This window comes from Zeugodacus cucurbitae, chromosome 6 (assembly GCF_028554725.1).
Source record: "Zeugodacus cucurbitae isolate PBARC_wt_2022May chromosome 6, idZeuCucr1.2, whole genome shotgun sequence".
Classification (NCBI taxonomy): Eukaryota; Metazoa; Arthropoda; class Insecta; order Diptera; family Tephritidae; genus Zeugodacus; species Zeugodacus cucurbitae.
The window spans coordinates 12,924,518-12,952,500 of NC_071671.1; the positions used below are offsets into that span (position 1 = coordinate 12,924,518).

At 37.9% G+C, this 27,983-nt stretch overlaps 2 protein-coding genes across 12 annotated transcripts in view; one reads left to right on the plus strand and one right to left on the minus strand.

Moving 5' to 3' along the window:
* The first annotated feature begins 3,723 nt into the window (after positions 1–3,723).
* Positions 3,724–12,243, plus strand: LOC105215128 (cyclin-dependent kinase inhibitor 1B). Its single transcript, XM_054233540.1, has 3 exons — positions 3,724–5,256; positions 5,773–6,191; positions 10,648–12,243. Exons 1-3 carry the CDS (start codon positions 5,099–5,101, stop codon positions 10,803–10,805), a joined length of 735 nt encoding a protein of 244 aa, XP_054089515.1. The 5' UTR covers positions 3,724–5,098; the 3' UTR covers positions 10,806–12,243.
* Positions 12,244–22,039: 9,796 nt separating this feature from the next.
* LOC105215127 (probable serine/threonine-protein kinase fhkD) overlaps positions 22,040–27,983 on the minus strand; it is a 125,932-nt gene continuing 119,988 nt past the window's right edge. For all 11 annotated transcript variants that reach the window (XM_054232866.1, XM_054232873.1, XM_054232875.1 and 8 more), the window contains 3 exons: positions 27,931–27,983; positions 26,007–26,175; positions 22,040–23,583 (listed from right to left, as the gene is read on the minus strand). The exon at positions 27,931–27,983 is cut by the window's right edge and continues 197 nt beyond it. In XM_054232866.1, coding sequence (XP_054088841.1) covers positions 22,277–23,583; positions 26,007–26,175; positions 27,931–27,983 — 1,529 coding nt within the window. In that variant the 3' untranslated portion in view covers positions 22,040–22,276. The remainder of the gene's footprint in view (positions 23,584–26,006; positions 26,176–27,930) is intronic.

A 27,983-nucleotide genomic window follows, 5' to 3' on the forward strand; every position in this document is an offset into this window, starting at 1 on the left:
ATTAAGGGGTAGATCTCCGCAAATGCAGAGAATCTCACTGAAACAGATACGACTGTCCATTGTGACACCAGGAAAACTCCTAACGGATCACTAAGATACTAATGTTGCGACGAAGCGCTTAGACTCAATAATAAAAATAAATGTCGATTCCAGTCACTTCGCTGGGTTCGCATTGAAGGAGGAAGTGCTTGGACGATTCCTCTTCGCTTTCCTGCAAACAGCTTTGGCAACTAGCATCTGACATGATCCCTAGCCTCACCGCGCGTGTGCTTGTTGGAAAATTACCTGTAAGCACCCCAATGATCGCGGAGAGATGAGCCTTATTGAGCGACAGTAACTGCAAAGGCCGTTTTCGATCCATAGTGGGCCAAAAGGACCTCGCTATTGCGCAGATACTGGTTGTTCTCCAGCGCTTGTCTAGCTCACTCAAAGACAGTGTGTCCACTAGTTCGATAGTACATTGATAAATCTAGCTAATGAACGAAGGAAAAAATATGTAAATAATTTTGACAGACTTTGAAGAAAAAACATATTTTTTATCAAATTTCTTAAAAAAATTTGTAATAAAAATATAAAAAAAAATCATTCGTTCATTAAATACATAATGTTATTTTAAAATTAGAATAAAATCGCTTCATAACTTTTCGAAAAATCGTGTCCACAGACTTATAAAATATTTTGAGAAAAAAATTTAATTTGAAACTGACTTGATCTAATGGGTCAATATTTTAGAATTTTACTCAGATCGTTTTGAAATTTGGATTTAGAGACTATTTTAAACGTATTGAACTATTTAATAAGAAGTTTTTTTTTTTTTTTTTTTTTTTTTTTTTTTTTTTTTTTTTTTTTATTATGAAATTTTGAAACCCACTAAACCCATTAAGGGTCTTAAATACAATACATACAATCAGTTGAAAAAATATAATGAAAAAATATGTATTTTCAGAACATAAAACTCGAAACTGCATTTTCCAAATCGTTCCGACAATGTAAAATGAAATTAAGGCTCATATCACGAACAGAAAATCACTACGTAAAACTTCAACTTAAATATCCTTTCTCAACACAGTTCATTATTTCCTATATGAGGTTTTATGAATGCTTTAAACTGATGAATATTTTACATGAAACAGTGAATCGGCCTCGTTGTATTTCAGCACTAAGAAGACACCAAACACATCAATTCGGGTAAAACAATGGTTGAGGATACTCACATCATCAGAACTTAATATAGATTAGTAATAATCTTAAAATTATTGAGTGGCGAGAGTGTAAAGTGTGTCCCAAAGCAAATCTCCAACTAAGAAAATGATCTTTGAAGACCAGTAAACTATCTTCCTTATATAGTAAAAAATGCTCAAAATGTATAAAAAAAAAAATTGTAAGTAAGATAATTAATTTTTTTATTGTGAACTTCCATAACTCGAACTCTTGAAATCAGTGGCGGATTCAGAAAAAATTTTTGGGGGGGTTTTACGAAAAGTTTTATTACTCAACGTATTTTTAATATAGCAGTTTCCTCGCGAAAATTCAGTTATTATAGGACACGATTTTTTTTGGTTTTTTTCCCAAAGTAAGAATTTGACGCTAAAAAAGTTCGAGAAATATTTTCTTTTTATGAAAGGGTGGTCAACTGTTCAGAACAAAACTATCTTGCGGAGGTGAAAATGTGGAAACAGCGAACTTCATGCAAGCATTTTCGGAATGCTCTCGAAGCCTTAGAAGCAGTGAACAAAATGTCTTTTGTGAATGTTTTCAAGATTTTACGCATATTGGCGTTATTGCCTGTTTCAATAGCATCACCGGAAAGAAGTTTTTGAAGTTTAAAGAGAATTAAAACCTATTTACGAAATACGACAGGTCAAGATAGGCTTAATGGTCTAGCATCATTCATAGGGATATTGATCTGTCAGTTGATGAAATACTAGAAGAATTCTTTCAAAAACCAAGGAAAGTATAACATGGAATGTGAGATCCCGTGTAATCCTCAATTAATCACTGAGCTTCAGCGATACTGCTTGTACAAATGTAGAGAAAGTTCGACCTATATGAATAACAACAAAAATCTTGTAACTTATTTTAATTGCTTATAATTTGATGTGATTTTTTTGATCAATAACCTCATTCCAAACCCATATCAACAAACATATATTTTTATCTGAGTTTAGGGGATGTTTTAACACCACACCACGCCGCCCCTCCCCCCCCCCCCTGGATCCGCCACTGCTTGCATTGGCAATAGAAATTACCTTCCGTAACTCGGAAGTCTCTCTAACTCGAGGTTTTTTGAGGATTATAGTGATTCGAGTCAGAGAAGGTATTATATTTCTATTTGAATTCAGCCATTTCAGTGTATTTTTAAAGTTTCTTCGCCTTTATTAAAATAAAAATTATTAATTATTTTTTCTAATTTCATAATTGGCTAATTTTCGGCTATTAAAATAAATTTGTTTTATTAAAGGGAAGAAGAAACTTGTTTTGTATATTTGTTCTCTATAAATTTTGAATATGATTTCTAATAAAAAAAAAAACAAATAAACATTAATGATTTTCGAGCGTTATTTATCTAAAAATTAATTCAGATAATTTTATTATTTTATTTTATTTTATTATTTTGTTTAAAAAATATTGGGACTAACTTTTATGATAGTACTGCATATTCTTGTGGAAAATACAAATACATAGACATACATAACAAACATACGTACTATTGTACGTATTACATAAATGTACAGAAAAATTAAAAATATCTTTGGAAACTAAAAAAAAACAAAATACTCCATTAAAATGGATACAGCAGTCATATTTTTAACAGCACTTATGCATTATCTATTCACCTAACGACCCGACAAGCGGCTATATGACCCCACAAATGTTTTCCAATTACTTCTTTTAGGTAAACGTCTAAAAATACATACTACACTTGGTACACTAACATAATTCGAATGCTAGTAGCGTAATAACAAAAGTGAAAACTTATAAACAAAAATAAAAAAAAAATCCAATACGAATTTTTTTTTAAGATGCGCTGTGCAAAGCAGAATAGAACTCAAAATAAGAAACCCAAAAAAAAAAAACATAAAAAAATAAGATAAAACCGGTACAAAATCAAGAAAAAATAAAGTAAGTGAACATGCATTGGGGTACAGCAGGGACAAAACAAAAATCAAGACGAAAGAAACGAGTAAAACAAAAATGTGAGTAAAACAAATAAAAATCCCCAAGAGCAAACTATAAATTAAATACTACGAAACCAAATGAGTTTAACACAAAAACTCGTATATAATATATTTACTTACATAAGCACACAAACGCTGTGTTAAATAATAAAGCTACAGCAAATACTAAGCCAAGCAGAGGCAAGAAAAAAAAAATCAAAATATACGCTGATCTCGCTGTAGGGGCAAATAGATGAAAAATACACAAACGCATGTGTGTGTGTATTTACGTATGAGCGCAAAGAAAACGCAGCAGGACGATAAGGAGTAAACAATAAAGTTCCAATTGAAAATAAACTCGATTACACAGCGTGTGTGTGTGTGTGTGAAGTTGATAAAATTGAGGGGCATACGCTGTTAAGCAGTACATCACTGTCGCACTCACACATTTAATCAACTGAAAATTGAGTAAGCAATAAAATTTTATTTTTTACTTACACATTAACGCCACCCTGTACTACAGTCAGCCACTGCCAACAGTCAACCAACCATTGTGAATGTTGCTGTTGTCGCCTAACATTTCGAATTTTCAAATCTGTCGCTGCCACCCGTTTGCAGCGCTGCTTACGTTACGCCTTTGTTTTCACCCGTGTTTGTGCGTTTATGTGCTTTGTTTTCAGGCAACGCAACGAAGGAGAGAAGTGTAAACAGCCTTATGCAGCGAAAATTACCACCACCGTGTATACCAATGCATATATTGCGTGGAGTTTTTGTATTTATAATTTTGGGTTGTCTCTTCTTGCTGGCAATCGTACAAATAATTTTACGTCGAGCGATGGCAAAATAGAAATTCGAAGTTAAAACCAAACGTCAGTACGTCGAGAGCGTTCAGCGAGTACAAGTCATTCGTTTACAATTCACTAGTGAACAAACAACATAAAGTTTGCTATTAAATTACGAACGTACTCGAGTTGAAAATATTTCAAGTTGTATTGAAAATATACAAGTGAATATATAGAATTGTGTTTTTCAATATTATTTGCAAGAATATTTGCTGGAAAATCGCGTAAAAGTGCCTTGAAAACTTGTGTACACACAGCAGTAAAGCACAAAAGCAACGAGTAAACTTTTTGACATTTCGTGTTGTTGCTTAATGAGAGCAGCGCAAGCAAAGAAGAGCGTAAAGCGCTACAGTGGAACTAAAATTGTGTGCTTACATTTGGAACGACCTGCAAGTGGGGGCGATTTATTGGGAAAATATTAAAAGAGCAATATTATCTTAAAAAGCCTTTTGAAGTGAAAATAAATTTGTAGAAAATCAATAAGTGTTTCATAAACAATTTGCAGCAAACTCAAGTGACAAAGCTCATAGCAGTGGGTGCAGGTTAGGTGGAGCCATCCTATACAACGAAACTGTACCCCAAAGTATCGCACCACTTGAGGTGAGCATTGCGTAGTGTGGAAGAATCAGCGTATAAAAAACAAAAGTGGGGAAATCAACAAGTTTTGGCGCGAAAACTTTTGACAAGTACCACAAGTATTTTGGCATTGGAGACTGAAAAATAGCAACAACACAACGTGATTCAGGGAATTGAAGAAAAACACACAGTGGAATAAAACAACCTCCGTCATTATTGGCCAAGTGTGTAGGAATTATTCAATTTTATTTTGTGTAGCTTTGCATAATTAAACAAAATAAGAAAAAAGTCGAAAAAAACAAACGCTGATTTCAAGGTTACGTGTTGTTGCAAGCTTATTGTTGGCATAATAAATAAGCAACTCCAAGTCAAAAAAAAAAAACTTTAAAAACAAAGCAATTGAATTGCAATAAGCAAAGGAAGTAATTGCTAAAAGACTAACGCGTAGTGCAATAATTAATATTTCAACGACAGTTTTTCTACAATTGTTTGTTAAGCAATATTTAACAAGTATTAACAGTGATGACTGCTGCACGTGTAATAAATCCAGTAATTTTAACTGAATTCTGTAAGCTGCGCGCTAGTCCGAGTGCAATGGGACGCAATATGACCTGCAATCGTCAGTTGAACCGCATTAAGCGTGATCTCTTTGGACCAGCCAACCCGGTGGAAACACAAAAGTGAGTACTTATACTGCAGAAAATATAAATGCATTAATGGTTAACAAATTTGTAAATTATTATTAGCAAATGTTAAACTTGTGTAATCAGTTTGGAAAAACCTTTGCTTGATAAGTTTTACAATATAGCAGCCATAAATAGATTGATTAAGTGGCATGTAACAATATTTTTGTAATATAGTACTCTTTGAATATTTTTTAAAACTTTACAAATAATATTTAACTACAATCTATATCTAGAATTAAACGTAAACAATAATTTTATATTTAATTTTTTAAATAAAAAAGTGTACATCAATATCTAATGAAAATATTTTAGCTAATTTGTACTTGAAAGTTCATTTACTTAAAGCTCAGTTCTAATTTCCTAAAAGCCACATTTGCTAGTTTCAACTTCCATATCATTCACACAAGTATTTTTATTTATAACTTATGGACTTAGTTTTTATCTTTACTTTTTTTATTCATTGTTTCTCAAAAAATAGAAATTAAAAAAATTACATTTACTCCTCTACAGAACATTCGCCGAGGAATTAGATAAACATCAAGACCGTGCTATAAAGAAATGGGGTTTTGACTTCCGCAACGGGTCGCCACTCAGCACAAATACACAATTCGTTTGGGAGCGTATTTCCCATCAGGAATCCAATCGTGCACCCGAAGTCTATACACTAACGCGTGCTGCGCATGTACGTCCCGTACCCGTGGTGCCGTCCAACACTGATTTACTGATGGACGAGCGTGCAGAACGTGAAAATTACATGATAAACACATCAACATCGACCGACACAGATTCCTGTGGCGATTATGACTCACAGGATGAGTCGTTGGTGTTCAAAGTGCCCGATACAGACAATTGCAGCAGCAAAAAGCGTGCGCATGATGACAGCGCTGCTGGCAGATCGCCACTGCGTAAGCGCCAACCGAAAATTACAGGTAAATAATCACCTTAAACTACTTAATTGCCGTAGAAATTTGCTAATTATGAAAGAAATCATATTTTTTGTAGATAAGTGTTTGTTATAAGTATTATTAGTAGCAAGCGCAGTGGCAACAATTAATTTCGGTGACTTTGTGCAAAACGAGTCAGTTTCATTTCTTTTGCGCTGCTCATTCAGGCGTGTAATTCTGTTCTTATTCTTATTACAAAAGCGCATTTCCTTCATTATTAGCATATTGAGGGTGCGTTAGTTTGTTGTGTGGGAAAATGTCTACACTTTATTTAGTATAAACTGCAATATATTGATTAATATTGAATTTCTCAATATAGCACAAAATAATTGGTGAATTTCACCACCGGCAGCAAAGTTCGTTTGTTGGCGTGAGAATTTTATTTACGACCCTACCTTGTAGCGCTTCATTGAACATGTTTTTTTTTATTGCCGTGCAAATGCGTATTATATTTATTTATATCTATGTATATTGTATCAGTCCAAAAAGTACGTTATAAATACAGGAAACCAATATTTCACGCAATAATAATTTACGAAATCGAATTTACATACCGACATGCACATATGTATGCTTCAGGCCTTGATTAAATGCACTTCGTTATGCTTTCATGGTTTTTAACGGTTATTCAGCCATTCCTGCAACTAGCTTTTTTACTTTACTTTACTTCTGATTGTAGGCGTCTGGGGCAATGCATTTTCATTAAACTACCCTAACATGATTTTTTGATTTTTCATTCTACAAAACATTAAACAAGAGCAAGCGCACTTAGCATACTAATTAAGCCTGATTGCAGCACTCCTCAATTTTTATTTAGCCTTTGTGGTTTCCGTGTTTTCTGTTTTTTTTTTTGTGATTTCCTAAACAAATGTCGATCGAGAGAGACTTCCTGTGCGAAGGTTACGCAATTGACATGTATTTCGGTGTGCCTTTTGTAACGGCGGCAGCGCGGTTGTGTAGGCGTATCAGTCAGCCAGTCATCAATGACTGCAGGATATATAATTTTGACGATTCGAAATCATTTCCGGTTAAAGTAAAGCAATATTTAAACTACAAAAAAACAAAAAAAAAAAATAAATAAAAAAATTGTACAACAACACAAAGTGCTTAAAAGTGTACTGAAAGTGATTTTAACAGCACATCAAAATCTCTGACTCGCCATCGAACTGCTGGGGTACCAACTAAAAGTAGTCGCTCGAGCAATCAGATAATTATAGTGTTGATGTACTTCGTGCCATTATTGTTTAGCTGGCAAAGGCTAGTGCATTTGAAGTGAATAGTGAAAAAAATAAAAAATATAATTATTGAAAAGGGTCATATTTAAAAAGCACAGTGTGTCGTGATTGTTGAAAGTGAAATTCTTTTTGTGTTCTAAAGTAAGTGTTTGAAGATATTTTAATTGCAAATGAATTTTGATTAACTTAAACTTTTTTAATAGATTCAATTTTAAAATCGTTTCCATAAAGAGCAAAGCAATTTGAAGTGTTTATTTCACAATTTCCTTTCAAAAACACACTGTGCCTTAGCTCTGAAACGCTTCCGATATACAGAAGAAGGGTTCGTATCGATCGTCACATCACTGCCGTTACAAATATACATGGATGGCATTTTTTTGTTGCCGCACAAGTGATTCTTTACATTTTACACACCACCGTTGGCAGACAAGAAGGCATATCACTGTGCTTGGTGGTGAGTCCAGCGGGACGCAGCTGTGCAGACCATATAAAGCTGGCATTGAATGCAGTGATCAGGCGTCTATTGTAATATACATAGTACCTACAACAGTCAGTTACAGGCATGCTTACATATGCATAAATGTTTTCCAAAGCGTCGCCTCGCTTGTAAAACCACCCTACTTTGTAAGCGCTGCCTGCTGGTGAGGGGGATGTTTACATGCGATGCTGCCATGAACAGCAAGTTGATCCGTACGCCACGCTAGGCTTACAAGCGATGCGCAACGTTTCCACATATGTTCGCATATTTTCCTGCATTCAGAAAATTCTTTTTGTTTTACATGTGTGCTTCGGAAAAACCAGCCCATCCGCGATCCTCCGACACATCAACGGCCTTTACATTGTGTGTGCTTTGGTACATTTGCTGTTGTGAGGGGGGAATTTGTTGTAAAATATAAACAGCTGTGCACATTTCGTTTGCAAGCGCTTGTAAAATATTGCTGCACCTTTTATTTTCCATTAAACGTGTTTAGTTTGCTGCGCCTTGTCAGTGAAAATCAATTTTATTCTGCGCCTGCGCGCACACTTTGCAGCTCATGGTGGTTGCACATGCTGCACAAATGCTTGGATGAATTAATGTCGCTTGGCATTTGCACGCGGCGGCAATATTTTAGCATTCCTTTTTGATTTTTTTTTCAACTTGTCTAATTAATGCCAACAAATTCTGCTTTATGGTGGAGTGTGTGTCGAGAGTTGTTGTTTTATTTGCTTTGTGCATTTGCTGTCGCTACACCAACGATTGTTAATTTTTATTATAATTTTCAGCTGGCCTTGCATTCTTTTGTACATTTAAATCTATTTGCTGCCATCGACTTTCATATCAATTAGTCGGCAGATCGCTTGATGATCGCATTGATTTTTATATAAATTTCGTCAACCAAGAAATCTTAATTTGTTTTCGACAATTTGCTGTTGCATACAATGTTCTCAATTATTCAAAAATTCCAAAATCTATGCGACCAGCATAAAAGTTTCGAAACCGCGCTTGTTAAGCCAATTAAAGCAGCCAGCCGCATATAATGTAGCAATCTTTGATTTTCTTCCGCTTCCAATACGCTGCGTTCAGTGCCTCGAGCGATTTCGTTGGGCACTTGAAGTTGTTGCACTTGAATAAACACATATATATTTTTTTTAAGTACAGAGCGTGTCTTTATTTTATTTATTTAATTTTTTTTATTATGAAATATGCTCTTATTGCTCAAGTGCAGCACGCACTTAAGTCATATTTAAGTCACTCAGCTTAAAACCGCATAAAAATAGTAATATTTATCGGCAATTTGTTGTCAATTGAAGATAATATTCGAATTATTTTGAATTTATTTTTTATTTTATTTAGTTTTTTTATGTGATTTATTTTTTAATCTAATTCTTTATTTTCTTTAACTTGTTTATTTCTTTTTAATTTTTTTATTTTATTTTTAAAATTTTATAATTTTTATATTTTCAAAGCATATTATGCACCCCGTATCAGTAAAGAAATATTTATTTCAATAAATTAAACGAAATAATTTATTTGTGAATGTTATTGTTGTTGTTCTAGCAGCATAATACATATATTCAAACAGTTTTAACAAATGTTATTGGAGTCATAGCCTATGTCAGTTTTGGTTTAACGTATTTCGGTTAAGCAAAACTACAAATCTACCAACTATTAAGAATATATAGCAAAATATATATAAATATGTGTCTGTAAAAGTGATTCACACTCTAATTATGCGGGCGCAGACGTGAAATATTTTACGCGCCTCAAAGTAAAATATGCTATTGATCACCAATCGCGCTGCAATTGTCAGTTGCTTTTACTACCAAATTTACTATACGCACTTTATGCGGGTCGCACCTAACGAATTTTCATCCTATCCATCGTCCTTACCAAGTAGCATGTGCAACTTCCGCACACATACGAGTACATTAATCGTGCGCAGACAAAAGAAAGGTAAATAGCGGCGCGGCGTCTCTGCACTGATTGCCAGTCATAAAAGTTGTAGTTTGCCTTTATGGCTGGCTGCCAGGCAGTCAGTCAGTCACGTGCCAACACGCGCTCGCTATGTATACTATGTGGATATGTGTACCTAGCTAGCTACCTATCTTGGTTGGTATGTGTATATATGGAGGTAGTGCATTTCCACGAGCTGACTTTTGCTTGCCTTTTGTTGTATATATACACACACACAGACTTCCCCGTAGGTTTCTCGCCAAAATTTTTTGTTTTGTTTGATATTTCGTACTTAAGGGGATGCGCTGCCAAGTCCTTGCAATGTATATTTGCGCTCTGCACCTTTCTTTTTTACCTTCCGCTGAACTCTTGCTCTTGTTTACTTTTCTGTTGAGCTGGATTGAATTTTTTGTTTATTTTTTTTTTTCAATGAAATACTGGATTTTTTCGCTTGATTATGAGAGTTTATTGCACTTTTTCTAAATCCTTTGAGCTTTATATAAATTATTATTTGATTTATTGGTAGGTTTCAGTGTGTCATGGGTAGATTTCTATTGCTTTAGTGGCTCTGAAGGGGTACATGAGTAAATTTTAGTTGTTTGAGAGACGTAATTGTTTTTGTATTTGATAATATCGTTTTATTTACTATTTTGTATTTTAAATTATTAAATTTTTCATAATATATATCATATATTTATTTATATTTTATAATATTTTCCTTCGTTTTAATATTATAATTTTACTAAAATATTTTCTTTCTTCTATCTTACAGAATACATGAAGGAGCGCAAACGCCTCGCCCAAACACCGAAAAAGGTCTCACCCGCTAAGCGTTCGCGCACCAGCTCCGGCAGCAGCAGCCACAGTACGCATGCGTACAGCATTAGCGCGCATTTTTCACTGCAGCGAAGTTTACAGCGCAATAATTAATGCGTGTCTTCAAGATTTTCCAAATCTTAAATCTATATATAATTAGTATATAATTAACTATATACAAATCATAAATATATATATATATAAATAATTAGTTGTAGCTAACTATACAAATATATATAAATAGTCATAATTACTCATAAATGCATTAATATAGATATACATACATTTCATATTGTATATTGAATTGCGAACATTTGTAAACTAGTTTCACCCATTAGTTGTGTAAGTTATTTTTTAATTTAAGTTTTTTTTTTCAATTTAATTTTTTTGTTTTTTTTTTTCAAATTTAAAATTTGTTTAAATTTTCTAAATTTAAAATTGTTATAACAATACTAAATCACGCCATAAACATAGTTGATACATTGTTAAGTTAGCGCACATCAAATTCAAGCTGTCAAAATGTACGGTTATGTTCGAAGCTACAAGGTTGTAAATTGTTTTTTTGACATTTTGCCACAACTTCAACATAACTGTGCTATTTTTTCGAGCACTCGTATCACTAACTATTTGAAATTTGAAAATTTTTCTAAATTTTTCTAAATATTTAAGCAATTAAACGCAAATTTAATTGAAATAACTGTATAAATAGACAGCTAAGTTTTGTAAGACGCACAAAGCAATAGAAACTCAATTTGAAAACGAAAATATTCACAAAATTTATTTTGTAAGTTGTACTAAAGTGGCAACACCTTTTTTATACAAACATATTGTACAATCTCAGAACAAAAACAAACAAATTTACAAACAAAAATCTAAACTACAAACAAAATATTGAACAAATTAACATTTACACTTACGCCAAAATTTAAAATTTAACTAATAAGCTCTAGACCATATAAGCACCACATCATGAATTGTAAATAATTTAAGTTTAAAAATCTGGCATTACACTTTTTAAAATGTCAAATTTCAACGCTCGTATACAAAGTATTCGAAGCAAAGCAATATTTGACATTTTAAAAACCGTAATGCAAGCTGTCAAATACCATTTAACGGTTGTAAATCGCGCTCAGGCATTGTCTGTGTGTGCAGAACAACAACGCTGAATTTACCGCTTTTTTGTTTTTTTATTGTAAATACGAAAAAAGCGCCAACTTTTGCGTTGAATGTGTTGAAAAATTTCAAAAAATTTTTCGAAATGACGGTAAAATGTATTTTCGAAAGTTTGAAAAATATCGAATTAACGGTAAAATGTAATTTGAAAGTTTTGAAAATTCCAAAAAAATTTCGGAATAACGGTAAAATATTTCTTATAAGCTTTGAAAGCTCCAAAAAATTCGAAATAACGGTAAAATCTAGCTTGAAAGCTTTGCAAGTTTAAAAAAAAATTTCAAAACTACGCTTTCAAATTCCAAAACCAAACAAACATATACAAACATTGCCTGACACGTGATTTTCAAAAACTTTAAACATTTACTTTTTCAAAATCATCTATCTTAACTATAAACGCCTCAAACGAAGTACAAATTGTAAAAATTCTTAACATTTAACCTTCTAAGCGAGTACAAATTCATTTTCGGTCTATTAAACACAACTTTTGGGTATTGTAAAGTTCCAGTTATTTGCTGAGAAATGCTGAAAAGCTGTAGCATAATTAATATTAGTCGAAACTCACCACAGCCAACTGCCCAGTGTGTACTTCGGTGCGCTTACAAAGGCAAAAACAAAAACAAAGTTTGTAGCAAACATAAAAAAGCTAAAAAATGCAATTGCAAGCCAACTACAGCTTGTTGTTGTTGCTAGAAATAATTTAAAAAAAAGATAAATGCTTGCTGCCTGTTTTGCCTGTGCATGCTGCTTGCCGCTTGCATCTCCAAAGCACGTTACTTGCTATGTTTTTCTAAAAAGCATTTCATCTATTTTATACTTAGTTTAAGTCTTACACAAAATCACATGCTACTCAAACTGAATACTGTTGTTGTTGTTGTATTTTTATACAGCTACACGGCACTCCAGTTAGTGTAGTTTCTCGATTTTGTCCTCTATTTCAACTATCTATATCTCTATATATAGTACATTTGTAAAGCCAGAAGCGGGTGGAGCGGGTGTTGCGTACATAACCTCACTCGTTCACTTCTTAATTGTACAATTAACTTTTTTTGTATTTTTGTATTAAAACCAATTAACTATATTAACGGTATTTGTAAGGTATAATAAGTATATCTAATATAATACATATATACATACATACAAATATTCAGTGATTACAATAAAAAGTCAAATATAAAAACAAAAAACAAATGCAACTATAATAAACAAAACGAAATGAAAGTTTTTTGGTTTTTTAATTTTATTACGAGCTATGATTAGGATCAATAACTATAAATTGTGAGCCAAAGGAAGTGGCGTTACATAACTCGCACAGCCACCACCAAGGGCGTTCGCCATGGACAGGAAAAGGTGGTAATCACTTGGCGCTTTGTCCAGGCTATATAGTGCATACGATAAAACCTTCCATACGAGCTTCCCATAGCTTCTGACGAGTCATCAACGAAGTGTGTAGTCTGACGTTGTCCTGGAGGAACACTTCACCCTTCATGTTGTCCAATTCTGCACGCTTCTGGTCGATCGCTTGTTTCAAGCGGTCCAGTTGTTCACAGTAGATGGTAGAATTAAGCGTCTGGCCATATGGGAGGAGCTCATAGTGTATGATTCCCTTCCAATCTTGGCCACTGTTTGGGACGACTCACCGGCCTTCGACCACGACCGTTTTCGCTTGATATTGTCGTATGTGATCCATTTTTCGTCACCAGTCACCATCCGCTTCAAAAATGGGTTGAGTTCGTTCCGTTTCAGCAGCGTATCGCAGTCGTTGATTCTGTCCAAAAGGTTTTTTTGCGCCAAATCATGCGGCACCAGAATATCAAGCTTTTTGTGCATCCAGCCTTCTGCAGATGGTTTAAAATGGTTTGGTGACTAACTCCCATCTCCTGAGCGATGTCACGAGATGCCATATGCCGGTCTAACTCGATGTCTTCCATCATTTGATCGGGATTCGTCGTCATAGGTCTTCCGCCGGCTGGTTTATCCATGGTATCGTTTTCACTCGCTCTGAATCCTCGAAACTATTCCTCCGCAGTTCGAAGTGATAGAGTACTATCCCCCAAAATACCATTAAGGCAGTAGTCTGTCAATTTTTTTTGAATTTTTTGAAAGGGAAGGAAATGATTGCGGTAAACGGAATTTTAAGACGATAGTGTACTACATATATTTAATGCTTAAAAACAATATTTATTTTTAAAATATTTTGAAATTTTTTCAAAGTTGTAAGTATTTTTCTGGAGCGCCTGGAGTCTGCATTTGTAAATCGGTGCCGGTGATGGAGGTCGTGCGATGCATTTGAAACAGTCGAACCATTTTTTTTATTTTTATAAGTTTCTTCTTTATGAACTAAAAAAATACCGACTAAGTTATAAAATTCCAAATTTTTCCGAAGTTTAAAAAAAAATTCATTTTTTTAAGAAAAAAAATTGACCTTGAGTTGCAAAACAAGTAGTTTAAATAATAGGTTAGGTTAGGTTTGTAGGCAGATCTCTGCAAAGACAGAAGATCTCACTTAGACAGCCTGGTGCTGTCCATTGTGGTACCAATAAAACTCCCTGTGGATCATAGACCTTTAAGATTCAGCAAACCGCTTGGAATCCGTTACAAATTTCTTAAGACTGGTAATATCGATTCTAGCAAATTCGCTACGATCGCCGAAAAAGGGCTTTCCGAGATGTTTCAACCTCAGTCTGGCAAAAGCTGGACAGTGCAGTAGGAAATGCTTGGATGATTCCATCTCGCCTTCCTCCATACAGCTTTGGCAACTTGCATCTGCCGCGATCCCAAGTCTAACCGCATGGGCACCCATTGGACAATGTCCAGTAAGTACACCCATAATGGCGCTGAGATGAACCTTGCCCAGAGAAAGCAGTTGAAAGGACTGCTTACGGTCCACAGAGGGCCAGAAGGACCTCGCCACTGCACAAGTACTGGTAGTTGACCAGCGTTTGACGAGCTCATGCGTAGTCTGCATGTCCAGCGCTCTTGCGCAGGTGGACCAAGGACTACCAATACGCTCCCATTCCGACGTCAAAGTAGCTAGGGTACCCTCCCTTGCAAGCTTGTCCGCTATACAGTTACCAGCGATCCCGCGGTGACCGGGTACCCACACTAGTCGAATTGCAAAATAGCTAGAAGCTATTGATAAGGATCTAAGACACTCCTTAACTAGCACAGAGCGTACTGTCATCGATTCCAATGCCAGTATTGCCGCCCTACTGTCGGAGTGAATACATACCTCTCTAAAAGAGGTCACCATACGAAGCAGTGCGTCCACTGCTACTTTGATCGCTGCGACCTCTGCTTGGAAGACACTACAGTGGTCAGGTAGCCTAAAGCTGGTATTGATAGAGAGCTTTCTGCAGAAAACTCCCCCTCCCACCTTTCCCCTTAGCTTCGATCCATCCGTGAAAAAGCTGACTGCACTTCTCCTCCATTGACTTCTACCTTCCCACATATCCCTCGTAGGTACATGTGCAGAGAAGAAACCTCTTGGGGACGGTTCCGCGGTGCAGTGGTCCAAGTAGTCAGGGATGCAATCGAACCGACGGAGAATTTCAGTATGCCCCTGCTTGGGACCGATCAAGTACCCAGCGTCTCTGAGTCTAACAGCGACCTTTGCCGCAGTACACCTACCGGCGATATCAACAGGTGCGATGTTTAAAATGGCATTTAGAGCCATTGTAGGTGTAGTTCTTAGCGCTCCGCTGATTCCAATGAGAGCCGCTCTTTGGACACGCTCCAGCTGCTTAGCTAGTGTGACTTTCTCGAATGCCCTCCACCAGACGACAACGCCATAGAACATTATAGGTTTAATAATGGTCTCATACAACCATAAAACCACTTTCGGTGAGAGACCCCACCTTTTACCAATAGCCCCTCTACAGCAGTAAAGAGCTACCGTAGCCTTTCTTACCCTCTCCTCAATGTTTGGCTTCCATGAGAGCTTCCTATCAAGAATAAGCCCCAGGTATTTCCCCTTGTCCGCAGGTTGCAGACTGGAGCCTCCTAATGAGGGGAGAGTGGCGTTCGGAATTTTATATCTTCTTGTGAGTAAGACGAGTTCCGTTTTACTCGGGTTAATGGCTAATCCACTTCTATGCGCCCAGCGGGTAACCACTTCTAGGTAACCTTGGGTCATTTCATATACGGTGCTTAGGAATTTTCCTTTGACCAAAAGGGCTACATCATCAGCATAGGCCGTCACTCGACAGCCTTGATTTCCAAGTTCCCACAGAAGGTCGTTCACCACCAGGATCCAGAGCAAAGGAGAGAGAACGCCACCTTGCGGGGTACCCCTATTTACAGTCCGGAGCGCATAAACGCTTCCCCACTCCGCAAAGACAGTTCTGTCGCTGAGCAGACTGTAAATGAGGTGCTTAAGGTTCGCTTCTACCCCAAAATCGTCTAATGCGGCAATGACCGCTTCCGGTCTTACATTGTTAAAGGCCCCCTCGATATCGAGGAAGGTACCTACCGCGTAATCATTATTTAAGAGGGCTTCCTCTATCCACGACACTACCGAGTGTAAGGCGGTGTCCACCGACCTGCCCTTACAGTAGGTGTGTTGAGCTTTAATGAGCTTATTTCTAGGGATTTTGTCCCTTATGTACAGATCCATGAGCCTCTCCAGCGTCTTCAAGAGGAACGAGGAGAGGCTAATAGGCCTGAAATCTTTTGCAGTAACATGAGAGCTTTTACCTGCTTTTGGGATGAAAGACACCTTAACCTGCCTCCAAGCCTCCGGAATATGACCCAGTCTGACGCAGTTCGCGTAGATCGGTGCCAGCCAGCTGCATGATACCTTGGCCGCTCGCTGTAGCTGCGCAGGTATGATGCCATCTAGTCCGGGGGACTTGTAAGGTTTGAAAGAATTCAACGACCAAGTTAGGTGGCGGTCATCCAGAAGGTTTTCGAAGGCGCTTTCGCCCCCTTGAAGCTCTCCGAGGGATACTCTTTCCGCTGATTGGTTTTTTGGGAAATGAGCATCCAAAAGTAGCTTTAGTGACTCCTCACTGCTCGAGGTCCACTCACCAGCACCATTTCTCAAGTAACCCACGGATGTTGGGCTCTTGGACAGAATACGCCTAAATCTCGAGGACTCCTGGCAGCCTTCCACACTTTCGCAGTAAGCTCTCCAAGAAGACCGTTTGGCCTTCTTCATTTCCGACTTAAAAATGGCAAGTCCCACCTTATACAAAGCCCAATCGTCACCTAGACCACTTCTACGGGCTTTATTGAAAAATCTTCGACTTGAAGATCTGAGCTCCGAAAGTTCCGGCGTCCACCAAAGAGGTTTCCCTTTGCCTTTCTGAGATCTCAGAGGACAGGAACTTTCAAGGGCCATCCTGCACCCAGAGCTGAAAACTTCGACACACTCATCAATAGCATTGGCCGAGAGAACTGAGTCTCGTGGGGGCGCTGCCGGAAGAGCTGAACGAAGCTTCCTACAATAAAGAACCCAATTAGTATTCTTAAGGTTCCTAAAAGGTTTGCGTACTGGACAGGCTCTGTCCAGGTTGAAACTGATATACCTATGGTCCGAAAAGGAGTGATCATTGAGAACTTTCCATTCCGAGATCAAGGGTACGACGTCTCTAGTTACTATGGTAAGGTCGAGGACTTCCTCCCTACCCGCAGTCACGAACGTAGGGGAGTTCCCCCTATTGCATACAAATAAATCAACACTACTTATGAAATCAAAGAGCGACTCACCTCTAACGTTTATGTCCGAGCTTCCCCAGACAGTATGTCTTGCGTTGGCATCCGAGCCAATGATGACGTTGACTTTCCTACGCCTGGCCTCCCAGAGAGCCTTTCGCAGTATAACGGGAGGTGGTTCCACCTCGTCGTCGTGCGGCATATAGGCCGAGATTAGCCAGAGTTCTCCGGCATCACCCTCCAATCTGGTGGTCACAACGTCTCCGCTACTGTAATTGGGTAAGAGGAAAACGTTAAGTTCATTACGGACAAGCATGCAAGCTCTGATTTTACCTGCGCCGCTGGCTGTCATTAGCTTGTGGCTCTTCGTCCTTAAACCAGATACACCGTTGCTGCTTAGCCACGGCTCCTGGATCAGGACGACGTCGGCCTCGTCCAATCCTAGACGAAGCAGTAAGTTGGCGGATGCCGCCTTTGCGTGTTGGAGATTAATTTGCAGGATCTTCATCCTCCAAACTCTTCTCCAACAGTGCGAGTTCCGCACTCTCCATACATTCGGCTCGATCCTCCTCGAACAATTTGCCGAGGTTGAAGACGGATCCGTCTCCAATACTCGCCGTGTCCGAGTGGGATGAGTCAACATCCATACCCGTTTGGGCATCAATTCCCTCCTCTCCCGTTCCTGGAGGTAGTGGGACATCGGCTTTGGCATCGGTGGGGAGGACCCGAAGGACCACCTTCTCGAAACCATAGCTGATGACCCCCTTTACATCGCTGAGAGGACCCAAGGACTCCTTATTCAGAAGTATCAGCGCTTGCCGATATGGCTCCTGAGTTTTCTCTAACCGAATGACCTTCCAATCTTGAACGGGAAGAGAAGGATTGCAGTACCGCAAGATTTCTTCGATCTCTCCCGGAGTGGAGGGTTCGGCGGGGAGCCACACCCGAGCACGAGGGCGTAGTGGAAGTTCTTCCTTAGCCACCGCTTCGAGCTTAGCCCCCTTCCAGACCTCTCCCACCAGGGACACCGCTTCCTTGTACAAGGATGCTGATCTTTCATCAGCGCACCTGACAAGCTTGTGGATGCCGTAGTGCCATCCTGCGCTCTCGCAGCTTGGAGGGGGACCAGGGTTTCCTCTGATCACCCTCATAAAAACCGCGGAAATGGCCGCTGCGACCCGCTTCCATTCCTCATGGGAGATGGCTCCATCTTCCCTGCTCCGGTCGCACACCCCAAGCTCAATTGACCCCGCAAGTTTGGCGATTTCGCTAAATTTCGGTGCCTCTCCAGTCCGAGGTTTCTTGCCAAGAGAGGATTCCCCCTCGAACGACCTTTGTCGCTTAGCCTGCGATTGAGTTCCACCCAATCCCACCGGTTTACCATCGCCACCGTCGCTAAGCACCTTCCTAGCCCACTCGAGTGTGCTAGCATGCTGCCCAGGTTTCTGCTCAGCATGCTCGCCACCGTAGCGTTCCAAGATCTTGGCTGCCATGCGGCGGTCCGACTTCAACTTTTTGGACGCCGACACCTGTTTCCTAGTGTTTGCTCCGGGCCCCGGAACTCCTGTGAGCTTAGCAGAGGCTCCTTTACTAGTGCTGGCGACTTCGCCTCGCACACCCGCCACACTAACCGCTGTTTTCGGCAGGTTTCCGCCGACAGCGCCTAACATCTTGCCCTTTACGGGGGGTAAACTCTCCTGCGGAGGTTTTGTATTTTCACCGCCTTTCGCGGTAGACGATTTCGTCGCCGCCGGCAGTGATCCTCCCGGGACACTGTCCGTTTTTAAAGTCGATTTCGACTTTCCATCTCCCACTTCCGTTTTTTTGTAGTTGTTGCTATTCATGATTTAATAGGGTCCCCACTCAGAGCCGCTATCCATCTCCCGGAAGGTAGTCGCCTTTAAAGTGGTCCCAAGGTTATCTCAGTTAAGAGGCCAAGGCGAGGGTTGACGCACGCCCTTATGGGGCAATGCGTTCAGAGCCGACCAGAGTAAAGAGGGAGTCTTCTCAACCTTCACCTACCACATCAACTTAATGATGACGGGAGTGGAACGTACTCCGAGGCCTGCCAGGGTTTTAACGGGACGGAGGCAGCCTTGGCATTAACCCACCAGCCATTTCTGTAGAGTGTCACCCCTACATACTCAGGTGGCATAATACCAAGCCCACCAGCCCAGATAATAACCAAATCCAAACAAATTTCAAAAATCTTAGTCCGTGTCGGTCCAGGGTCGTAGTCCGTGAGGAGCTTTCAAAAGGCCGTGGAGGCCGCAGGTCATTTAGCGTTACCCAGGATGCACCACTAGGAGGCGACCCGCTCTACACCCCTTTTAAATAACACCCCGTTTAAATAATACTTTTGTCCAACTTTTTTTGTTCAAATAGAAGATAATTTAATACTGAAGCTTTGGTTTTTTCGATCGGAAATATACTCTTTTTCTAATCCTGGCACCGTTTTCTAACAATGTGAAAATGAAAACTCGAGAAAACGCCCTTTAAAGTCTGCCTGAGCATTCGCACCTGCTCGACGCTCGGCCACTAAAACTGCTCTATCTTCGAAAATATGTCGAATTGGCCTCTGGAATCGATGTTTTGAAGCCTGTAAAACAGACTATTGCCTTAACGGAACGTTTCTCTAGCGGATTTGCCTTTAACGAAGGAAAACTTTAAAATAGCTCGAATTTCGGCGTTAGTGAACTCCATGTTTACACGTCTATAACTGTTGAACGTAATATCCATACTAATCGTGCATAGCGTCGTTTTGTAGGTTATGTCAAGACCTTTCAAAGATGTATAGTATTGCCAGATACGAGCTCTGTAGCGCTTTATACAAACCGCGAAATTCAAAAGACAAAAAGACGGAGGGGACATATTTGCCAACCTAATATTTAGACCAGTCTTAGTAGGGCTACTTACACGTTATCGGTCGAAGACGAAAAAATCGTCTGTTACTACATTTATATGCACACTATAATTAAAATCTACAAAAAGACCTTTTAGCCTACGAGAAAAGTGAGGTTATTTAACTGAGATTACATTCTTGGAAGTATAACCAATATTAGTCCATTTCTGAAACACTTTATGCGTCTGGTTTGAAACTGATCTGACTTTCTTCATTCAAATTCCTTTTATAGGGCCCTCATCAACTCATGGTGTGCTGTACAAACTGCGTCTATTGATCAATTCTTTGAAGCTTTGGTCTTTAATACGTATGGTTGAACGACTCAAATGAGACAAGCTTTCCACAATGTGAAGACCCTCACTGAATACCATAAGCACTCAAATACTTACTTCCTCGATCACGTACTACGTGGTCTGTTCAAAAAATTAAGGGAATTGTAATTAATAATAATAGTTAAGTCTTCGCCAAAACAATAAAGTACCTCGATATTCGGCAGATATGACACCGTGTGATTTTTTCTTATTTCCAAAATAAAGAGAACCTCAAAAGGTCGTCGTGTTTCAAGTATAGGAGAAACCGCTGAGAGAGCCAAAGGCTATCCCAAAAATCGAGTTTGAAAAGTGTTTCAACGATCGGAAAAGCGCTGACCGAAGTGCATAATATCGAGTGTAAACTATTTTAAAGGCGACATCAATAATGTGGACTAATGAATAAATATTTTTTAAACGCAAATTCCCTTTATTTTTTAACAGACCACGTATATTTTCGATGTTTTGTAAGATATTCAATAATCCTATTTTTATACTCCGACGGACTAACTCTCTGAGCCGATAACAACACCAATGTGTAAGGACGTTGAACCGGTTCGAGGTCTAAAAATACACATTTCTTTACCCCAAATCTTCATAATTGTCGATACCATACAAAGAATAGAATAATTACACAGGGGTCTTATTAAACCGAACTATAGGTAGCGGTTTTATTGATTGTCAAGACGGTTAATATATGTATGTGTAAACCAGAGATGTCCAAAGAGTGTACGGAGTCTGGTCAGTGCGTCCAGAACTTGTCCTGTCAGTTGGTAAACAGAATACCAGTTTACTTTAGAAACTAAGCTTATGAAGGGTTGTTTCCTTGCAAAACGGATATATATGTACATATATATAATATATTGGCCAACAGAAAGCAAAGAATATTGATAAATTTCCCTTAAATTGGATTTTTGACCACGAAACTCAACGATGTTTTCCGATTTTCCCATAGTTCCTCACTTCAACCACTCCGTTAAAATTTTGCGGTAAGACAGAACAGTTCTTAGAAACGTTCCATTTCGGTTAAGCTTATGGTTGGTATCAGGTTGCAATGAATACTAGAACCATACAACAATGGCCTCGATAGAAACTTAAACCTCTAACCTTTTCTTAGAGTTAAAAGAACATTATAAACTAACATACCTTACATTCTAACCCACATATGAGGTAGATCCTCTACGGTTGCGGTACTTACTTAAATCTTTGTCAAACATGAGTCAGTTTAGTGTCCAATAAAGCTCTTACGGATTTGCGGTGGACTGTCTGTGGGACTCAGAACTGGTTCATTATTCCAAGTTTTGAATTTTGGTATTTTATTGCAATCTCTGCAGTGTTTTATTTATTTCAATAATAATTTACTAATAAGTTTTCATAAAATAATATTTAAATTAATAATATTACATTGCTTCAAAAATAAATCTTTAGCTTAACAAAAGAAGACATAGTTTAATTAATCTCGGTGTATCTTTAAAATAAAAAGCGAAAATATTGAAGACTAGATTTAGCTACAGGCCATGCTGTACGAGTACCGTGTGACTTTTGGTAACTTAAGCATCGCCCGAAGATTTGCCGCTTGTGGTCGGACCGGTTTTATTCTCCAATTGGGCCTGCAGCTGGCGCACATGTTCGCCGGTATTGTTGTGTCGCTGGAAGAACGCATTTATGGAGCTCATGGAACGGTATTCCAAATTATCGCTTACATTCCAATCGACGCTAATGCTTTGGTGGCGCGCCATCGGATTGCGACACTTCGTCTCGCTCGTCTCATTGTACTTCTCCAGCAGATGTAAGAGACAATCTTTGGTCGTATTAGCCGCCTCTTCAAGATTAACAGCTTGATGAATATTTGGCACACCGATCGGCACATCACGTGACATTTGATTAATGCGAAATTTGGCACGTCGTATACTTGCTGATTCGTGAGATTGACGTTGCAGGGTGCTCTCTTCCTGGCTGTCCATTGAAACCAGCTTCGTGGACTTCGTTGTCGATGTTGTGCTTTTCGAACTCGATTTGTTGGTTGCGGTATGCGAACTTAATTTCCAGGGCACACCAAAGCTCGGACCGCCATTAGTTAGTTTCGGTGTCTCTTCGATCGATTGCTGTAGACGCATGGAGACTGTGCTGAATTTCGATTTTACGCCATTCGTATTGGATATACTACTACTATAGCTTGTTGTGGTATTTGAAGAGGTTGTTATTGTTGTGTTGCCCGATACCTTTGTGCGCTCACTACTTTCCGATTTGGCCACCTTATTTTTGCTAGTGGTCGCTGTCTTTTTGGACGTAGCCTCTTTAGTCGTTGCATTCGCTTTAACCTTAGACATCTCTCCGCTGGCTTTCGCCCTGCTGTGCTTGTTATTATTCGCATCCGCGTCTAACTTCGTGTCACTGCCGAGCTTGGTATTGATCTCCGCCAACATTAACAAATGATCGGATAATTTGCGTATTTCATCGGCCAAATTGACGCGTTCACCCGAAGCGCGTCGTCCGAGCAGATAACTTGTGTCAGAATTGCGTCGATCGAAGGTATGCAGATAGCTCTTCATGCTGCGTTCCTGTTGATTGAGATTTGTGCCGCTACCGCCGAACTCATCACCGTAGCCGCGACGGCCGAGCAGATGCTGCGGTCCATATTGCAATGGTGGCTGTGGTGTGGGCGTAGTGCTACTCGGTGTGGGTGTAGTACCGCCGGAAGTTGGCGCCAGCGAGATGCTGCTGGGGAAAAGTTTTTCGCGCGACTCATTAATCGGTGTGGCTAGTGTGCTGGGACTGTCATTGTCCTGCTCGGCATTGCTGAACACATCATCATCGATAACCGTCTCTATGGACTCACACGGCGATGGTGAGCAAACTGTAGGCAGAGAAGATGTGGGGGAGAGAGAGAAAAGTAAAAAATAATGATTAGATTGTTAGCTTACTTTGCACTATATTTACTTACATAGATTTATGTATGTGCTATGTGTGCGTAAGCTAAGCGGAGTGGCGATTGTTTTCAAGAAGTCATATATTGTATATAATTTACGTCCAACGTAGCGAGTATAGCGTAACATAGTACTTTCTATATTATATATTCATGCAAACATTTATTAAAAAAGCTTATATATAAAATACATTCTTCTCATGTAATTTAGTGATATTAGGTTATTTCATCGATTGGATGAACAAAATTTCAAAGTGTTAAATTAGTTTTCTTGTACTCCAGAACTACAAACTACTGAATATTCATGAATAAAAGTATGGTTTTGGTTATTTCATCGATTGGATGAAAAAAATTTTTTTGTGTAAAATTTGTTTTCTTGAACTGTAGAACTTCAAAAAATAAAACTACGGGGTATTCATTAACAAAAGTATGGTTTTGGTTATTTCATCGATTGGATGGACAAAATTTTGTTGTGTTAAATTAGTTTTCTTGTAATGTAAACCTTCAAAGAATAAAACTACGGGGTACTCATGAATAAAAGTATGGTTTTGGTTATTTCATCGATTGGATGAACAAAATGTTTTTTGTGTGAAATTAGTTTTCTTGAACTTCAGAACTTGGAAAAACTACTGAATATTCATGAATGAAAGTAAAAATATTAGCAGATGAATTCAGCAGATGAATGAAAAATTAAATTGAGTAATACATATTAGCATATGATGACGATGGATGAAAAGCAAGGGTTCAAATCTGATATATGTAGACCTCTTGATTTTGAAAATTGGTCTATAAAGGGCGCTTGTTGGTCACAGCTATGCATTTTATCGAAAATTTTTGGGATGTAACGACTAAACTTTATGAATATATTACTTTTACTGTTCGTACTGTACTGTATATTACTTGTTACTGTTATAGAATAGTATTAAACTATGAAAGCATACAAAGGAAAAAGTAAGCATTCAATTGAGAAAAAAGCGGCTACTAGTCCTAAATAAATGCTTAACTACGGTACTGGAAGTTAAATGAAAAAAAAATTCATTCTTCGAATAGATGAAAAAATCAAATTTCATAAACTAGAATTAGAAACTGCTAAAAATTATATGTGAATGTTTAACCAAAGCAAAGGTGGTTTCTAAAAAAAAAAAAAATCGTCGAATGGATGAAATTATTAGCGGTATTCATCTAATGAATGCAATTGTGCTAGAGCATGTTTTGTTTAATTTATTGAAAAATAAAAAATATATTGTGTTTTTAAATGTATTTTAGAGCTGTATGATCATTTTCTACATGGATGAATGATGAAATTCAACTGAATTTAACAAATTGTAGCCAAAGGAAATGCCTTTCAGCGCCATTTAAGGTGCATATATGCAATTTATGAACAGTATTCGATATATTGGGATCAGCAGTTGCTTACCTCAATACAAGAAATATCCGCTCCGTATGACATAACTGTGATGCTGTATGTATGTATGTATGTATTGTCTGTCATAGACATCAAGTCTTCAAGTTGTTGTTGTTAAGTATTTAAACATATTTGATTTAGTTAATTCAGGTACAAAAGTGAAAATAAACATTTTAATAACAATGAAACACATTGAATATCGCGAATTCGTCTGCTATTCATCCAATCGATGAAACTTTAATGTATTTTAGATGTTATATTAAAAAAAAAATTTCATATTGCTAGTTCACGCAGTTTCTTTCAGTTATTTCGCGTGGAAAATTGGTTTTCGTAGAATTCATCGAATCGACGAAAAGTGGTTAATAAGCCAAACATAGAGTGTTATTTTACATAATTTATTTGACGTATATTTCTCTTTCTTTCTTTGGTTGCTTATCACAGTAGGAGAAATTCTATTTAATTATAATGTATAATTATAAATGATTAGTCACACTTATGAACTAATAGACTTACATATATACATTAGTTTGAAGTTAGCATAGAAATGAAGAGTCAACGGTAAAATAGTGATTAACTGGCATTCATATAGGTACATACAAAAATATTATTTTAAATTCATGAAATTTACATACAAACAAATTGAATAAAATTTAATTTCATTGCAATTTTTTTTTTCTTACATAAATTCCAAACACATACAAAATTCATAAGAGCACACGAAAATGCAGTAAAAACATTTATATGCCGTTATTAACTGTGTTTTTTTGTTTTTGATTTTTGTTTCTGTATTATAATTAGCTAATAATATTTAACACTGTCTGTTAAAAGTATGTGTACTATATATGTTTGTGCAATATTTTACTTCAATATTTCTTGTGTTTGTGCGGTTATTTGCCAAGTATGAGCTGTTGTTCTTGCCGCTGCCGCAATCTGCGCTGATAGTACTCACCTCGTGACGACGAAATGCTATCTGGCCCGTGTGTCTTATTGAACGATGTCTCACTGAGTGGCGCAATCACATTACTCTCCACATCGAAGACGTACGGGCTGTTGGGATGTTCCTCCCAACGTTCGATGAAATTCTTCAAATTGTCCTTGGTGGTATCGAGCTCCTTGTTCTGTAAGAGTACTTAGAGGAGTTATTTTCCGGGAAAAATATTTCTACAAATTTTATGGATTTTATGAGAAGCTTTTTCACATCTAAAATATCAGATATTTACATATAAAACCTATTTATATTTAACATAAGTCGGAATTCGAAAGCCATAATCCTCCAGGTTTTGTCCTCATATCAACTCATTTGGCTAAGTTGATCGGAAGCTTTATATATTCAATGCAGTGTTGAAATAGTCGCCTCTTCCTTGACTGAATATCTGATCAGAATACGAATTTAATTTAAAAGTAATCGAATCGGAGTTACAGAGAACATTACAGGGGGAAATGTACTGTTTCTTGACTAGAACCATTTTTTTCGTGATCAGGTGTACATACATAGATGTTATAGCAAATCTCAACACAATTCATCGAGGATATCCCGAGTTAGTATGAGTATGTTACCAAGAATGCGTGGTATTATGTCCATTATCTTTCGGTCCTTAGAAATCAGAATTTTTATGTTTACTAAAGAGAATTGTTGAAATTGATACTTGATGTGGAAGCATCATAGATTAACTAAGTCGTGTTTCTAATTGTGATCCTGTACGACGAGATGAAATTCTCAAAACTGAGAAGCATTCAATCGATCTCAACCTTTACTACGTAAAAAAGGCAGTTGAAGTGCTGTCGGTCATATAATACATATCCTCCAACGAACAAAGTTTTAGACAGAACATAACTCTGCTTTTCAGACTTAAATAATGAAATTTAGAAAAGACTGCATGTAGGTCTTATTGTGCCTTCTAAGTACCTTCATACGCCTTTGGGAACATAGTACAACAGGAATATGTATATGATTGTGATAAGAGAGCTTTGAAACCTTTTCTAATTAGCGAACTAAAGCCCAAATGTCTCAATTGAAGTGCTCAGAATAGTGATGATCGACGAAAAACTCTCCAGTTTTATGTAAGTAAGGCTGAACGTGCGATAAATCCTGAGGTTATCTAACAAGTTAGGACCTTTTGAGGGGTATGGGGCAGAATCAGCCTTCACTTGAGGACTATTTATCGGAAATACTTAGTTCGGTAAGTGTATGAAGTTCCCATGTTCGTCTTCTATATGAATCTTTGGTAATGGTGGATGTTTCCAAAAACTGCAAATTTACAGTAAGAGAGTCTAATTTAGTTCGTCATATTTTGCTCTTCTTCAGTTACTTCACTACAATATTAATTTGCGATACTTTGGTGTTAAATTAGGGAGCTCCCCTGCACTTCCGCAACCAAATATGACTCAGAGACAATTTTGAAACCAAAATTACGTTGAGAAAATTAAAACTGTAGCAGAAGCTTCAAAGTAGCTCAAAGTGGCTGCGAACGAGCGAGTATTTTTACTTTTAGGGTAGTAATGAAATTAACTAATTGAAAGTCGCGAAAATCTAATTAGACTTAAAGCAAAGAGGGAATGCACAAATGCTTGGCAGATGAAACCAGTGAAAGGTAGCTGCCAAATTATGAGCAGTTAAGCTGTTGAAGGAGGAGGGCTCAGACGTTGCGTAAGTACACAAGCGGCGAGTAACAGTGTGCGGCAACCCGTTTTCTAATCAAAAATTTCACAAAAAAAAACAAAACAATATTTTCTTCTGCCATTATAATGCGCACAGCGTTGGATTAATTAATTTGGTAAATTTGTTCGCTGTCTTTTTGGGGGTAGCGCTGTACGTAGCCTTGATGATGTGCAAAAGAATGTGTAGCATATTTTTTCGGTAATTTTTCACTTACCTCCGACGTGTTCGTGTCTGCTGGTTCTGGTTTTACAATTACTGCTTTGGCTG

What these genes read in the sequence shown, in the direction of transcription:
- LOC105215128 (XM_054233540.1), top strand. Translation starts at nt 5,099, where the DNA reads ATGACTGCTGCACGTGTAATAAATCCAGTAATTTTAACTGAATTCTGT. An exon ending in AACCCGGTGGAAACACAAAA is followed by an intron (nt 5,257 to 5,772) that starts GTGAGTACTTAT and finishes ACTCCTCTACAG; the next exon opens with AACATTCGCCGAGGAATTAG. An exon ending in GCGCCAACCGAAAATTACAG is followed by an intron (nt 6,192 to 10,647) that starts GTAAATAATCAC and finishes TCTATCTTACAG; the next exon opens with AATACATGAAGGAGCGCAAA.